We start from the raw sequence: 17,355 nt of genomic DNA, 5'->3' as shown, positions 1-17,355 counted from the left end.
TAAATCAATAATTACTGTTAAATTCCAGTACATTTAAAAAAAAAGTCTAATGATACGATACATGTGTTTAGATATTAACATGTGTTTAGATATTAACATGTGAAACATTATGTATGCACGCCCAAGTTATAAAGTCTATTGTAAATCATCAACCTTTGCAAGGTGTTTATTCAAGAATATTATGAGGGCATGATGCGTTATTCTGTGTAGACTGATAAAACTATAGTTTCTCTGAAGCCCTGAAATGGGCGAACCAAACGAATATAGATTTGTTTCCAGAAGTGGAAGGGTACATATTAAGTCACACTGAAAGTTGCTCTTTCATATGCAAAAAGGTAGAGATAATAGGGTAATAAAAATGGGTCCTGGTAGGCCTGAAAATTACATGCCAAAATAGTGCTCATCAACCTACTGGGGTTGTCATCTCAGGTATATGCCACCAGCAGGTTCTACTATTTTTAGCCTCAGCAAGCAGCTCTGTCTTGGGTTGCTATATCAATCTGTCTGTTGGTAGGACAAATTTCCTACCCTATCTTTTACCACATAGGATGTTGCCGGTATGGCAAATTTATGTGTAAGCTGTGTAATTACATTAACCATCTCCAGTGTTGTCTGACCTCTACAGGGTCAGTACTTGCTAAAGCCTGTTTTTAAACGTTAGTTTACAAAGCAACACATCTCTGCTAGCCAGCTATAAAGGATGATCACCTTCACAAATAAGTCAGGGAAGATATGACCAGAGGACAAAACTGTACTGACGGATGGCTTTCTGTCCAAATATGGCACCTCAGGAATTTATCTTCACATACTTGTTCTCTATTGGTCACAGATATAATAAACTGCAACATACATACCTGATTAAATGGCCCTTATGCTATTTCATAGCAGTACCAATCATACAAGTGGACTCCTGCAAAACTTTGGTTAGGTGGCTATCACACGATAACTGCATAGCGTGTGTATATTAAAGTGAACATAAAGTCAGCCAATAAAGCTGAATTAATTATTAAAATAGTATTCCAGAAATGTTCTAAAAATATTTTTAAAATTCTGCACCGCTTATTAACAGAATAAATAGCAAACAAGCTTAGTACCTAGTCACTCATTTGGTGACGCCATTTTGCCATGTTATAGATATCTAGAGTGATGTCACAAAACCTGAGAGCTCCCCTGTACAATCGGTATTAAACAATGTGACAATACAAACAAAAACGCCTGATACCCAACCAAAGAGTATCAGCTCTGTTCCGTGTCCAAAGGGCCAATGTTTCTTTTAGTTTGGCTCTCGGTCAGGGCGACGTTTGCAGACACAAACGTCCTGTTTTAGGTATCCTCCTTGTACTTGTCCCGCATGGGTGTAAGCACTTGGCCTAGCTGGCAGCACAGACTTCAGGAAATTTACCGAACATAGCAGGAGCTTCTGATTGATGACAGACCCTTTCATTCAGATATTGGGAAGATATTTTCGCAATAAATCTGACTTTGTTAAGGAAAAATAATGCAAAGTCACAACATTTTTCTTCAAGCAATGACTCTACAGGGGTGGTTTACTTGCCAGCTCACCCTGACAAATTACCGAAGTATCCTGCCTAACATGGACACATTGTGACACGGGCAGTCGTTCTCACTTCCCTGCTCATAAACGTGTGGTCCAAAATGCATCACTTTAACACTCGAACTGACTGCAAAATCCAATTTATTGCATCGATATATGTCCATTCACTATAAGAAATCACACTGACAAATGAGAGCTAATAGGTTTTTGATGTGACAGCTAATTATCACGTGACGCCTTCAGCACTAGCGATTGGCCAAGTTCACAAGGGCTTCTACAACATGGCTACTTGGAGTGAATTGTCCTTCAGTGCCAATGCTTATCTTCATCTTCTTGGCTTTCAGAACTTTTAACTATTAAATATATATATAAAATAACATCTAATTGATTACGCTAATTTTAGATAAGGCATAGTAATATAAAATAGCTCACCATCTTGCACCAGATTTAATGATGCAACCAGCAGTTAGGGCATCCTTTACCAATGCCTCATGTAATTTTGTTTCAAATTTTATTTTTTGACGTACATGAAATCATGTTCACATAGGTACCTGTACATGTATGTGGGTAAATAAATAAACCAATAAAATCCTTAAATGAAATATCAGAAGACACAATTGAATCAATTTATCATTTTCCCAACATGTGAGTCATTCTACCTATTATAATATATGTATCTGTTGTTCATAGGGAATTATAATTCTAGATGCAGGCCTTGTTTCATGGGAGACAACTCTTGCAAAATAATATCTGCAGACACGTATTGTATGGCAGGTGGTAATGGTTTATTGGTGTGGCGTTTGTTTTCATAGCTGTTCTATGTCGACAAAATCAATGAAAGAAAAGAAACAAAACTTCCTGGAAATGTGCATATTTTCCAGTATATGGTATATGTAGTGTTACAAGTTTGTTTACTTTGTTTGGTTATCTGTTTCTAACAAAATTCCTTCTCCAGCTAAAAGTATCCAGGTAATAGGTCATTTCTGAGGAGAAATACCGGTGTTATACATACATGTACATAAAGACTTTACTGTAAAGAATCCTGTTTGATCTTATACATCTAGCGGTTTGTTTTTGTATTTTTCAGTGTTGGATGTACAAGCATTTGAGCGACTTTTAGGCCCGTGTATGAACCTCATGAAGCGAAACATTGACGAGTATGAAGAACAACTTGTACAGGTATTCGGAGACAAAGCCAGCATTACTGACCTGCGATAAGAACACCGGGATTCAGCACCCAATAATCCTCTATTTTTTCTATCTTTGGTTTCTCCACAAGGCACTACTTATGCCACCTGTTTTGAGCAGTTGGCTAATGGCTTTAATGTTAACATTAACCATAAACTCTGTTTGATTTCCATGTCTAGATGTGGATACAAATTGTTGTATGGTTTGCACTGGCAAATTGTTTAGTAAATAATGAAGGACATCCAGATGCCATTTTTGTTCAGATGTTTTGTGTTTATTTTTAATGTAAAGTCATTAAATAGTTTGTCTAACATCAAGTCAGGAGATGGTAATTTTCCAGTAATCTTTTTATTTGATCTGTCCAAAAGCTTTTGTACAGACCATGGTTCTGACTATGGATTGAGTCTTCTCAGTATTAGAAAAATGCTAACAGAAATTGAAGTAAGTGTTGTTTGCTCAACTGTGTGATAATGACTTAAAAGAGGCCAAACAAGTTATAATGTGACTGGAAGAATATTTACAGGTGACATGATCTTTGGATTTATGTCATGTTTGCCTCTTATTTTCACATGAACAATGCATGTTTAATAAGAGGAATTTCTAATACCCACATTACAGGACATGCCAAGAAGAGACAATTTACTGGTGACAGGAATGTATAATTTTGCATGAGATGTAGTTACAACATACATGAGAACACTTTAGTTTCGTTATAAATTTTGCATGCCTGGTGAAAAGTATATACCAAATGGGACACAAGTAATGTCAAATACAGCTTGTAGTAAAGTGTTGCACTTGACTTTGTTCGAGGGTGGGTGTACATGTTGATACCACTTTGAATCAAGAGGTGAATGTCTGGAGAACTGAACATTCTGGTATATAAATATATGCACCAGTGTGTGCATCAACATAGGGCCTTCAACCAGTTGATAGTGTGATTCCCTAAAACCTTGCAGATACTAAAACAACATGTGCAATGGCACTAATCACATGTATTTTTTTTCCCCACATCTCTTTTTGCCAGAAAACATAAGTTTGTTGTTAAACTTCATATTGCTTATATATGTATTCTACGTTTTGGCGTTGAAAATTATCTTCATAAATGTGCCAATAAGATTGCAGATATTCCAGACTTTAGTTTTCAAACAATTTACTCATTTGATGTTTTTGCAATTTTAATCGTTAAACTTATAGTAGATGTCCAGATATGTTTATTTTGAAGGTTTTTGTGTTTTTTTTTTTAATTTTGTAACTTTTATGTACATATAATAGTATGTTATGTCATAAATTAGTAACATTCCAAACTATGTCCAAAATAAGACTTATGCTGTTTTAAGTGCAGTAAAATTGTATTTTATTACAATAGATCAAAGTACATGCAGATATTTTGATTAATTTTACTACACTTTTATTCGGAAAGCTATATTCTGTTTAAATTAAATTAGTTATAACTGGACACACAGAAGAATTTCTGATTGTCAAGTGGAATCCTTTTTATATGTCATAATGTTTGTATGCTGAAATAGACACCTTGCCAAGATAAGGGGAAATATACCTTCCTGTGTGTCTTCCTCTTTGAATTCTTCCACTGGTTTGAATTAATTGCAAACATTTGCTTCACATTACTAGTAATCTGGTTAAACATGTCATGTGTGGTCACAAGTAATACCTTTTCTGACAATCCTACATACCACATATTACTGAAAAAGGTTAATAAACCATGATAATTATCACACATACATGTCTCCATGTTTATCTATCAATTGAAGATTTATTCTTTGAGAAGGGAGTCATTTAAGCAAAGCGCTGAAAATGTGTTTAATAGGTGAACAGTGATAGCCAGTGCTAGTTTATAAATACTTCTGTAAGCCATGTGTAGTATGCTATTAAATATGTGTGTGTGATGTAACAGATGCCAGGGTAGTAATACAGGTTCATCCCAGAGCCATCAGGTAAAGTGTTAAATCCATGACACAATAAGCATTTGACCGAGATATATGTCTGGGTACTGAATATCCTGGATTTACGCACCAACACCCAGTATCCATCAAGGTTACTGTAACAAATTGTACATGTTTTTTTATTTTTCTGTTCTTTGTTTTCAAATAAATTGCATGGTACTCAAAGCTCTACTAGTACAGTCTAAAGCCTAGTACGACAATGATTATTACATTATTCTGTTTTCTGTATATCAGATTACCAGAGCTGTAGATAAATTATTTGTTGTTTAATTTTGTATGTTAAAAGAGTTCTGTTGATGTTGTTAAAATGCATTTTGTGACCATTTCAGTCAGGTTGTTGTTATGATTGTTTAAGTAGAGTATTCTGAAATCTTGACTATAGTGTGCTTCATGTTATTCAGTCCAGATAAGGATAAGATGAAATGCAGGCTGCAGATAGCAATTAATAGTGACTTATAGTAGTTCACATTTGATACACTGTGTAACATGTGTTTCCCTTTTTATAAATAATGCTGTATAAGTCTTTGACATGCAAATTTAATGTCAAATCCATCTTTCTGTTGTACCACTCCTGATTTGCATAGTGTAATGCTGTTACTCTTTATGCTAACATACAATGTAGTGAACCATTCCTTGCTGGATTAAACTGTTCTACACTTTTGCCAGCACCTTGCCATATGCCATCTTCACTCACACTGCCATGCTCTTGTTGATACTAGTGATATGCTGCTGACTGTATCTGTCAAGAACCATCCAGCAACCAGAAAAAATACCAGTAATTTCTTTTTTCATTCTGCGATAAAACCCTAATTAATTAACAAAACCAACCCCCCTTGTTTTTTTAGTTTTTTTTTTTTTCACAAAATACTTTTAAGATTAATCACATGCTTTTAGTCTGGAGAAATAAGTTCTTGTTTCATCCACAGGAATTGTAATCATTTTCAATTCTGTGGCATTTTTGGAACGAAGTGTGTTTTATTTAACTATGGTATAATGTTAAAATTGTCATGGTATTAGTATTGCCACATGTACTGCTGGCTGGAACAGAATTGTGTGATGTTGAATTTGCGTATTCTTAAACTTCATGTTGCTGAACAATATTTGTGCTCAGGTTATACAAATGTATTGAAGTTAGGTTACATGTCGAGTCAAAGATGGCTTAATGCAAGCAACAGCACCCGTGATGGTCTAGTTTTTACCACCTATTTCTACAGGAAGGTTCTATAAATGAGTTATTAATAGTTGACTGCACCTATTTTTCCATGATGCGTAATGTGAACCCGCATCTAGAACCAACACCATTGCCTTTTCTCTGAGAATTTTTCCATAGTTTATACAAAGTTGGCTGAGTTACAATGTCACACCTGCTGTTTGGATGTTTTGTTGGTGATTACATGATATTCAGTGTATATAAGTGGACCATAGTTTTATCTGAAATATTGTAAACTTTCTTACCACAGTAAAGATATTCTACTTTAATATGATATTTGCGAGCTGAATGACCCTTTTATTTGTTTGAAAAGTGACTGAAATAAATTTTAAAAGTGTATTCGTCGTTGTGATGTTTTTTCTCGCTGGCCAGTCAGGGTTAATCTCATACACTGCCTTGAAGACCTTGAAAATCATGGCAATTGAAAACAACTTCTCCAGATCTAAAAAATCAGATCATTTTTTTTTTTCAGTTGCTCCGGGAAAATGGACAGTATGGGCTAATCAGCTGTATTTGCTTTATAAACTTTGCTGACCTTCTCTCATTTGTCATTTTGAATTTTGGACCTGAAAATTCAAAACGTGGTTAATTTTTCTGAATTACACATATTTAGAAATTGTATTCCGTTGATTTTAGAACAATTCAAGTCCTATCGAAATGGAAACAAATACACCTCATGTCACTTTGAGTATCTTTATGTGAAGAGGTTTGTACATGTACATGGCAGCCGGAGGCTTCAGCTGATACAGCTGAATTGATGTCGGGTGAAAGATTCTGAACATGCCACCTGACGTAGTTTGACATCCTGGTCATGAATCTGGTTTTTCAAACTAGGTTTTATATTCTGTCGGAAATTGCAAATGGAAAAAGCGCAGTTTTCTCAGTATTTGCAGGGCAAGTGACAGAAACTGTTACAGAGGTAAAGCTGAAAATCATTGAATAAAAAGAGCCAGGTATGTAATGTATGCATGTTGAAAATCTTTGAACTGTGTTAAAAAATACAGGACTTGCATCCTTCAAAAATCGTCCACAGACCCACTTACTACAATTGGCACATTTACACATACATACTATAGTGTAGATACAATGTCTTGATGATGCATTTTAATTGTTTGTATCCCAATCCATAAGGTGCTGCTGCAAAGGTCAAAAATAATAGCTTGCACCCAGACATCGCTGCTTTAGAAGCTATATTTATTATTAATGCGTACAATCAGTGAAAGGATAAAATTTACATTCACATAGTCACAAGTTCTATAAAAATGGTTTCATATCCTCTTAAGTATTTTTTCCCCAAATAAAAGTTATTTTCTGAAAATGATTTCTCAGAATAAAGACATGGTGATGGTTGATAATTTTATATATTTGACTGGTGTTTTACACCGTATTCAACAATATTTCACTTATACAATCAGCCTTATGGTGGAATTAAACTGAATGGAGCCTGCAGGAAACCCACATCAGCAGGTTGGCAGCATGACCAGATTGTTGAGAGCCTCCTGGGTCATTCTTCTATGCTGGCATGCAAACAACCTCGGCCACGGAGGTCCCCTGGTAATGGTTGTGTTCCATGTTTCTGTTATTTTGCATTGGCCCCTACATGTATGCTATTCGTTCTTCATGTTCGGTCAGTACAAAACAGGCACAAGTCTGTACACAGTTCATAAATTGTTCAAAACACCATGCCTTGGTTTTTGAAACATTGTGAGGTGAAGAACTGCTACATTTCATGAAATATGAATGAAAATCAGTGCCAAAGATGGTTTGATATCTGAAAAACCAAGAGAGATAAACACTGGACATTTGCCGTGCTACATTACATACAGAATTGTAAAGATTCATATGAAAAACATTTAATGAAACATTTACAGAATAACAGTGCAAATCTATTGACAAAGCTGTAGAGTTTACCATTAAAGTTACTTTATGTACCTTTATATGGTTTGCTTTATTTAAATGTAGTCTGGAAATCAAGGAGTGAAATCAAGAGCAGCATACTTTTGTAATGCAAATGCACTAACATGAAATTTCTGGGAGTGGGTAGGATAAATAAGCAAACAATGACTGTAAAAGTGGTATGAACATATAAAGGGAGGTAATCCATGACAGCATTGACTCATGATGTTTTGTCCTAGACACTACATGTGTATATGCAAATCATGTTTCAGAAGCCAATATACTTTATCTGTTTCCCAACATTTTTTTAAACAGAAGTCACTACCCTTTTAAAATGTAAACGAAGTGTGATTTTGTGAATATATGAGTAGGTATTTAGTTTACTATTTTCGGAACTGTATATTAAGCAGTTACCCAAACAAAACAAAAAAAGACCTAATAACTCGTGCTAAGAACTTGTTATTAACTCAGAACTTCTTTACAAGTTATTCGCGAGAATTTTCATATGCAAATGAGGCAAGAGCTCATCAATAACTCATTATGAACTTGTATGAACAACTTGCAAATAACTTGCAAATGCCTCGCTTATAAATTGCATGGCAACAACTTGCAAAAAACTCATACCAATAACTTGCAGAACTCCCTATGAATTCATGATATAGATCTTGTAAAATTTTTATTTACATGAATAAATCATGATGTACAATGCAATAATATTATCCGACCGTACATGGGAAGGCCTCCAGCAATCTGCGGATGGTCGTGGGTTTCCCCCGGGCTCAGCTCGGTTTCCTCCCACCATAATACTGGCTGCTGTCATATAAGTGAAATATTCTTTAGTACGACGTAAAGCACCAATCAAATCAAATAAATAAATGTAATAGATTGGTCTGCTAGCAACCTGTGGATGGTCGTGGATTTCCTCCTGGCAGCCCGGTTTCCTCCCACTCATGCTGGCTGCCATCGTGTAAGTGAAATATTCTTGAGAACTGTACAAAACATCTGCCAAATAAATAAATCTAATAGCAGTGCTGGCAACAGTGCAAGAAGGCTGTATGAAGAGCCTAGCTTTATTATCCGATGGTTTGACAAAGAACAATTAGCAAATATATCTGCTAAAGCAGCAATGTTGGAGATCATGCTGGTATTTCCTAATTGCTCTTTGTCAAAGTATCAGATAACAAAGCAAATCTCTTTATAGCCTTCTTGCACTGTGACATTTTTTCGTTCCAGGCTACGTTGAAGGCACGTACTCGTGCCCATCTTGAGTGTTACTTCTGCATACACTGAAAAGAAAGAATGAACAATATAAATATGTATTATTACCTTAAGCTCATTCAAGTTTCAAGTTAAACAATAATGTTTCAAGTTAAAAAATACCAACATAACTTTATGCGTAACAGATCTAGTAAACAATCCCATGTGTGCTGGAAAGCTCTTAAAATATTACATGGCACGAAATACACGTATGTTATAGTCAGCTTGAATTGATCAAACCAGCGTGAAACTTTTGTGAACCTGTGCACCTACGTGTAATAATAACTTTGTAACCGACAATAGTGTCTGATTTCAAGAGAAGCCAAGAATTCATTAAGTCAGAATGCCCCATTATATTAAAACTTAACCAATGTGAATCAAGAAAAAGACTTACATCTTAGTGACTTGTAGACAGGTGTATCCACCCAGGCGCCCGACCCCCCAGTCACTGACAGCTCATGGACAGAAAAAAATCCGTCCATGAGATGTTTTATTATCCAGGAGTAACAGTTTATGACCCTTCTTAGTTTTTCTGCAACAAATGTATGAATGATGTCAATGCAATACCAATTACATGTGTCATAAAGTTAGTATGTATATGCCTTAAACCATTCAGTATAAATGATATGGTATGTTTGCCAATATTCAAATGAAATACCCACAGCATTAAGAAACATTCACAATCTTAAACATGTTAGAGATTCAGGAAATAATGCCTGTATGTACGGACTCCTCTAAGAAAAAGAATGGTTGCCAAATAGACAATATACAAGGGCTTTAACCATGTTGTATTTGTGTTACAAAATACAGTATACCCTGTGTTAGCACAATGTATGTGGGCTATCTTCAGGAAAACGCATAAATAATGATAAAACCAGTTTTTTTTTTTTTTTTTTTTTTGAGACTCTCAAAAGTTGTGGGGAAAAATGTTTTCCTTTGATAGTATGTTTTGCTGAGAGGCTTACCTCAAACTAACAAAGCAGGATTCTGTATATTTTTGAGCAAAACTAAAATTCAAAATTTAAGACTGCGTCTCTACCATTATGTCATGAACAGTTAGGATATAACGGTAAAGACAATGTTAATTTGTTAATTATATGTGTTAATGTACACTGCCACAGCACACTGACCGTGGGGAGCAGATTGTAGCTGTGTGTTTATTAAAATAAAAAACCACCTAAAAATGTGACCAATGAAAAACGGTCTCTAGAAACATATTTTATGTTAAATGTCCGAATTTAATTCTCTGTCAGACGGTTCCTTTATAAGCAGAGTGGCTAGACAAAATGTAGCATTGGCATAGAAACTTGCTGGTGAAATAATAAAAGGTTTTATAAGCCAAATCTTTTTACATTATATACATCTATATATTTGTCATAAATTATTCACACAGCCACTTACTTTTCTCAGCTGTCTTCAGCATGACCTTGTCTTTTGAAGCATTGCTTCTGTGACCTGTAATATTAATTCCTTATGTTAGAATTTATAGAATTCTTCCTTTTTGATTATGAAAAAAGGAAACAGATGAGCAGCTTTTATATAATAAAGTAGATTTCCATCTTTTTTCGACATCTGTACTGTAAACCATTAACAGAGTGAAAGTATAAATTACATGTTCTTCCAGCCTAGGAAAACTCTTACATTGTAGTTCATCTAGGAAATCTATATAACTGCTGCAAAAGGTGCGTACATATAGACAATGATCATTGTTATCAACATATTTTATTGTACATTATAGCCAACCGAAAATCGTGTGCAGTATCTATCATTGGTAGTGTCTATGAAAATACATGTCGCAATGTTCATTCTTTTCTTTTTGCTACTGATCAACCTTTTTGACCACTAAAGCACTTTTTTCAGAGGAATCTACGCATAAAATTATTACGAAAATGATGAAAAAATGATTTGTTTGCGTCACTGATGATGCAAGTTGCATAAAACTGCGTAAATTATTTCTCTACACACAATAGTATTTTCAGAATGTTTAAAATATCTTTGCATAGACAGTTGAAAAGGTTGAAGAATTAGGGTACTTACTTCTCTCAGTTGCCTTTGTGAGAACATTTCCGTCCTTCAGAACAGTTTCTTTGTCACCTGTGGAATACATATCTAGCAATCTTAAATTTATTTCCTCATGCCAGCACATTCTAACTATGAAGGCATACTGGCTATTGATATAGCCTTTGTGTTTGCTGACATCACTTTAAGGTTGTCCTGTTACAAAGTATTATAATGACTGCTTTGGTAAATGTACGCGCTACCCTCAGCCCTTAATTCCAGGCACCCTGCCGTTTGTACTTGAACACGGTGACTCTAACACAGTGCTAAAATATTTTTCTTCTGAAGGATATCACAAATTTTAAAACTGCATGATCTGCATTAATTTGGAGAAAGTGATACATTCTGAAAAGTGGTAGGTACCGGTACGTAAATATAATTAAGTCAATTTTGATTCAACATAATTTCTTTAGTGCAACCGTTACACTTACTGCAAAGGCTGATAATCTTTGCCAAGAACATCTCGCCGTAATTAGGGGCCAGGCAAATGTCACCTTCTTCTAGTGCAGCTGTAGATCCATCTTGCCCCGTTTCCTTGTCTTCAAGGTCATGTTGTCTGATAGGCGTACTGATTATTTCACCCACCACAAATCTAACCAGTGCCCATGCGACGAAAAGCAAAACGAAAAACAGTTGAGCATCGGTAAAAATATCCGGTTGTCGGCCACCCGGTAATCGGCCACCTCCACTATAATCTCATAGAATAAGAAAACAATGCACGAAGTCCATACTCCGAAAGCGAAAGCTAAAAATAACGATTTCTCCCTTAGCCTCGTTTTCGTTTCGTGACAAGCAGACGACGCATCGCACATGTCTAGTCGTCCAAATGGTCAACCTCAGATTTTAGTGAAAACCGTCAAACGCCGCCTTGTTGAGACGAAAAGGTGTGTGCCAGCGGGACATTTTGATTTCTAATCTTTGTGGAAATACGCCTGATGTAAGTATGTTTACTGTTAGTTCTAACCATTGTCTTCCAAATTTTAGTTGCTGTTACAGGTTAAAATCTTAAATATGGGTGGCCAAGACACTAGCCTTCAGATAAGGCAAGAATAAGTTATCGGCCGGGTGGCCGATAACTCAATATATACCGCCCAGAAAACTTTAAGTCCAGCATCTTGAAAATCTAATGTCACGATTGTTTCTATCATTATACGAGCGTAAACGTGATTTAGATTATGACTTTCAGTGTTCGGCCGGGGTGGCCGATAACTTAAGTGACGAATGCTTCACGTTGTTGAGTTATCGGCCACCGCTGTAAAGATCGAGTTTGTTTAAGGTAAATCGGTAATAATTACAGTTGTTGCTAATTTTGGATATTGTACACGTCCATGCACATGAACACATGTCTATTGTCTGTTTCTGCAATTATACTTTTCAAAATGCCTTCCAACGAAGCCTTAAATTGAGCATCGATATATAGGCCTATATTTTATTTATAACACGAAATTGTTTTATTTTTATTCCAGGAAATGTCTCAGAAACTGCAATACGCCGCCCAAAATATGCAGAAAGCCTTGGAGGCTGTTAGAAGTGGATGTAGCCAGCGTTCAGCTTCTCGACAGTTCGGAGTGCCCAGGGCTACCTTGCAGGACAAGCTACTAGGACGATCTCCAGAGGAGCGACGGATGGGGCCTGCTCCAGTATTAACCCCGGAAGAGGAAAACAAGTTGGAGAACTGGTTAATTGAACTTTCAAAGGCTGGTTTTCCTAGAAAGAAAGATGATCTTCTCGACACTGTAATGAAGATAGTAGAAGAAGACGGGCGTCCAAACCCATTCATTAATAACAGGCCAAGTGACACATGGTACAGAAATTTCCTTAAGAGACGCCCAGCGATTTCAGAGCGTACAGCAGAAACTATATCAAAAGCTAGATCCCTAGTTAATGAAGCCAACATTCGAAAATGGTTTAAGGATCTGGAGTCTTTCTTACAAGAGAAAGGATGTGCCGATGTACTTTGCGATGGTAGGCGCATATTGAATGCGGATGAAACAAATTTCCAAATGTGTCCTAAGAGCGGAAAGGTTTTGGGACCGAAAGGATGGAAGGACGTTTATGAGATCGCCCCTGGGAAAGAAAAGGAAACTCTAACCGTGTTGGGAACATTTAATGCCAGTGGAGAAGTCATCAAGGGAATGATTGTCTACCCTTACGCACGACCTCCTAATGATTTGGTACGTGCTGTGCCGGATAACTGGGCAATCGGACGGTCCGACACAGGATGGATGGAAATCGGAGACGTTTTACGAGTACGTGGCAAACGTACTTCATCCATGGCTTAAGGAAAACGAGGTGACTTTACCGGTTCTGTTTATAGTCGATGGACGTAAAACCCATCTGACACACCAGCTGAGTGACTTCTGCTCCAATAACGGAATAATTCTGTATTGTCTGTTCCCAAATGCCACCCACATTCTCCAGCCAGCAGATGTTTCCGTTTTCAGACCCCTGAAGCTGGAATGGAGAAAACGTGTTAAATCATGGCAGACAGAAAATCCGGGGAAATCTTTAGCTAGGAAAGAATTTGCCCCACTATTGGACAGAGCAATGTCCGAAATCACGGCTGACACAATATCCAACGGCTTTAAGGCGTGTGGACTCTTTCCATTCAATCCTGACGCTGTCAACTACAGCAAGTGCGTGAACCACATGACAACATCAGTTCATCAACCCACTAACTTACCTTCAACTTCCAGATCTGACGACAGTCTCCAGTCTGATATCACATTGCAAAAGTCAGATTTCCAGATTGCCGCTTCTGTGATTCAGCAGCTACTAGACGCAGGTCACGAACGGGATTTGGACGCCATTTTAGTGACGCTAAAATCGAAGTCTGACGGTTTCTCAGAAATTTCACGTCCAACCGGTTTACTTCAGGGTAATGATCATGAAGATCCAGCAGTCATGGGTGGTGAAGATCGAGTTCAAACAGATGGAGAACCTGCCGTTCAGTATGGTGAAATTCGGTCAATCAACGCTATCGAAGACACTCCGACAGTTCAGGGTAGTGCAGGTCCATTAGCCATGGATAACATTTTTGATGTTCAGGTGGCAGACAACAGTGATCTGGACATTTCTCTCAGAGCACTTGTTACGGATCTCGGACTGCGTATTAATGATCTGGGAGAACTACAAGACCACCTACTTCCAGGCACTTCGGTTGAAATTAGTGATGTCTCGAACTCACAGGACGCCGAAAACACACGCACGCCAGTGGATGATCCGGTACAAACCGACGTGGAACAGCTCTTGTTACAAGTGTCAACTGACGAAAGCCGGTCAGTGATAACCGATGATCAGACAGTGACAAACGCCGATCCCATAGAACAGAATAGCAGTTCTTCATCATCTGATGTGATTGTGCCACGATCAGAAAATGTGTCTCCTGCGTTTGAAAAGCATCTATTCTGGCCACCTAGGAAGGCTGAAAACAAACCAAATGAAACCAAAAAGAAGACAAAAAAGAAATTACCGTACGCAGTATCGTCGTCTGAGTGGAGAAAAATGATCGAAGAAGCAGAAGCGGAAACCAAAAGACTTGAGGAGGAAAAGAAAAAAAGAAAAGACGAGAGACAAAGTAAAAAGACACAGAAAGAGATCCAAAAAGCTCAGAAAAAGACTGGAGAAAGTAAAAAGAGTTCAGCGAAGAAATCTACCGGCAGGAAATCTTCCACGTCGACGTCGTCTGATGCGCACACAGCACCTAATGAATTGGGGACGAATCCATCTGGTACAACGGAGGATACCATTGCTGTATCCACTCAGGGAAATGAATTTACCAATGAACCTCCTGTTAACGGTGGCTGCGCGTCCTCTTCGGGGGAAACAGATCCACCCGTAACCATCTGTTTAGAGCCTTCTTTGGATACAGAGGTGACGAATCCGACTAGTTCGGCAACACTTGCAGCTCCTGGTGATCAGGGAGTCGGAATACGAAAGAGAATCCGGGGTGTCCAAATAGAGGAAGCTATTAAACCGAAGCGGGCAAAGGGTGAAAGTAACTCGCTGGATGCACCTTGTCTGTATTGCAGTGAGCTCTTCAGCCTTTCAAAACCTGGAGAACAGTGGGTTCAGTGCGCAGGTTGTAAAATGTGGGCTCATGAAAGTTGTGCGGACATATCTCCCGATGGATCTTTTGTTTGTGAATTATGCTCACACTAGGATCACGTTATTACCTTCAAAACCGTGCCGATACCAAATCGATGTTTATTTGTTGAAAGTTCTCCTGTTTGTTTTTAAGAAAAAAAACTGCTCGTCTATCAGAATACTCGTTTTCTTGTCAATAAGATTAATTCGGAATCTATGTCTTACTCCAAACAAAGGAAAATGTGGCGTGGCCAGTCATACGATGGTGCATATGTATTATCGGCCAGGGGGCCGATGGCCCGACGTGGTCTGGCCGAAATTGCAAATTACTTGGCCGATTACTTAAAAAAGTGCATGCTTCATGCAAATTTCATGTTTTTGTTTGTTATGTTGAATTTTGACGAAAATATTGTTGTCAGACCTAAAAAGCAGGTAATTGTTCTTCTATAAATCCTTGTGCATATAAGGCCTGTCGACGTGCGTCACATATAGATCGCCGCAAAGCTGCTCGACTAGTTAGGTGGCCGATAACCGGGTTGGTCACCCTACAGCTACCCTCCCGCGGTTTGTCATTAGATAATAGACTGATACCGTTTTTGCTGTCTGGTAGTACCGATTACATACGTATGTTGTACAGTGTACTGTAGCTCGAGCTGGGATGGAATGAGACGGAGTGATTTAGGCCTCAAAGAGTGAAAGCTTTATTTCCTTGTTCCATATTCAACAAATTCAAACCCTTTATTTCGTTCACAAGTTACAAATATTAAGTTTTCACAGATCAGGTAAAGAATTGTACTTGCCGCAATCATCATGAACTGTTAACCTGACACGTCTTTGGCATCGATGGTACGAAGGTTACAGGCGATATTACATTTTCGCGCGTTTCAGCAAAAACAGATAGCGCTGCGGAAAGGGGAGAAACTGTTCCAGAATATGAAAATCCATTGGCTTCAGACAACCATGCGCCTTGAATTTGACCTTTAAAAAAGTCGACTTTTATTTGGAGTCGAGTTGCTCGGTTGATTCGGTAAAAGGCGAGCCGTTGTCCGTATATTATCATATAAAGTTTGCGGTCGCGATCCTAATTCACAAGAACGATCGAAGTTGAAGTGGACTATGAAGTGAACGTTCATCAGTCTAGCTTCATGGTTGCGATTCCAGTGCATGCCGATGCAAGAAACAAGAGGTATGTTGTTCAGATATGTTAATGTAGTGGTTGAATGTAGTTAGCTGAATTGTTTATTTCATTTATTATCCTTATGGCTTTTTATATGAGCTTTCATGTTATCGAGTCGTCGAATTTTGTTAAGAGACAGCAGACATCCGGGCACTTCACTCTTGCGAGGCAGCGGTAAGCAGACGACAAAATGAAAGATACGATGGGAAGATATAGGGAAGTGAACCACGTTGGGCGATATTTTTAGAAGTACGACCAGAAAATATAGTATAAATTATGGTATAATTCACAGCATACATAAACTGTGAAGGTCAACGAAACCTAGTTTTGGACTTATGAGGCCGTGGGTTTCGAAGTGATGTCATAGCAGCTCCGAGCTAATCAACAGTAGGCTCTTTAGTCACGTCACTAGAGTACTGCATGCGAAAACGGCAAATGCCCGGATGTCCACGATCTCGCCGTACATGAAATGTAAGTCAATACATCATGTATCCATAGGGACACTTATCTTAAGGAACCACATATTATGTACATGTGTATTAGGGCTATACCTCATGTATTATCTGGGACTAATAATTATATTAGTCCCAGATATTATGATTATCTCGAAATACACAGATTAATATTGTCGACCTTTTTTCTAATTTCAGAATTGCACCTGAAGTTATTGGAAGATGAATAGAATATGACTAAAGCTTCATGATCGATTCATGTAAAAAAATAATCTATGAGAAGTTGGAAAACAGCACTATATTAACTCTCAGGACTGATAGATCAGTTAACTGGAAGCTAAATGTTCCAAATTCTTGCTAAGTGGTTACTGCAGGTGAGTCAAGAGAAATCACTTTGATTTTGGTTCTTACTGTTAAAAAGATGACAAGAAATTCTTAATTATTTGTCCAGCATATAGGGGCCTAATCATACCATGAATCCTGAGGACTCAAAATGTGACAAACCTGTTCAAAAA

General features: G+C 37.6%; 2 protein-coding genes across 3 annotated transcripts in view; one reads left to right on the top strand and one right to left on the bottom strand.

Moving 5' to 3' along the window:
- LOC135471801 (cAMP-dependent protein kinase type II regulatory subunit-like) overlaps positions 1–6,253 on the top strand; it is a 64,215-nt gene extending 57,962 nt beyond the window's left edge. The window contains exon 13 of the mRNA XM_064751152.1: positions 2,643–6,253. Coding sequence (XP_064607222.1) covers positions 2,643–2,773 — 131 coding nt within the window. The 3' untranslated portion in view covers positions 2,774–6,253. The remainder of the gene's footprint in view (positions 1–2,642) is intronic.
- An 872-nt stretch (positions 6,254–7,125) lies between these two features.
- On the bottom strand, positions 7,126–11,850 carry LOC135471571 (uncharacterized). 2 transcript variants are annotated; one of them, XM_064750854.1, is made up of 6 exons: positions 11,557–11,850; positions 11,105–11,161; positions 10,469–10,522; positions 9,462–9,599; positions 9,064–9,096; positions 7,126–7,685 (listed from the first exon to the last, which is right to left on the bottom strand). In XM_064750854.1, exons 1-6 carry the CDS (start codon positions 11,585–11,587, stop codon positions 7,642–7,644), a joined length of 357 nt encoding a protein of 118 aa, XP_064606924.1. In that variant the 5' UTR covers positions 11,588–11,850; the 3' UTR covers positions 7,126–7,641. The 2 variants fall into 2 exon arrangements, with proteins under 2 accessions (XP_064606924.1, XP_064606923.1); XM_064750853.1 differs by lacking the exon at positions 7,126–7,685 and having other exon boundaries at positions 8,397–9,096.
- Positions 11,851–17,355: the final 5,505 nt, after the last annotated feature.

Source organism: Liolophura sinensis, chromosome 7 (assembly GCF_032854445.1).
Source record: "Liolophura sinensis isolate JHLJ2023 chromosome 7, CUHK_Ljap_v2, whole genome shotgun sequence".
NCBI lineage: Eukaryota > Metazoa > Mollusca > Polyplacophora > Chitonida > Chitonidae > Liolophura > Liolophura sinensis.
The sequence above is the reverse complement of the archived record's forward strand: the minus strand, read 5'-3'. Positions and strand labels throughout refer to the sequence as shown.

Coding starts and splice junctions, on each gene's coding strand:
- LOC135471571 (XM_064750853.1), bottom strand. CDS start 11,587: ATGTTCTTGGCAAAGATTATCAGCCTTTGCA. Junction 11,162..11,556: donor AAAGATTATCAGCCTTTGCA/GTAAGTGTAACG, acceptor TGTATTCCACAG/GTGACAAAGAAACTGTTCTG. Junction 10,523..11,104: donor CACAAAGGCAACTGAGAGAA/GTAAGTACCCTA, acceptor TTAATATTACAG/GTCACAGAAGCAATGCTTCA.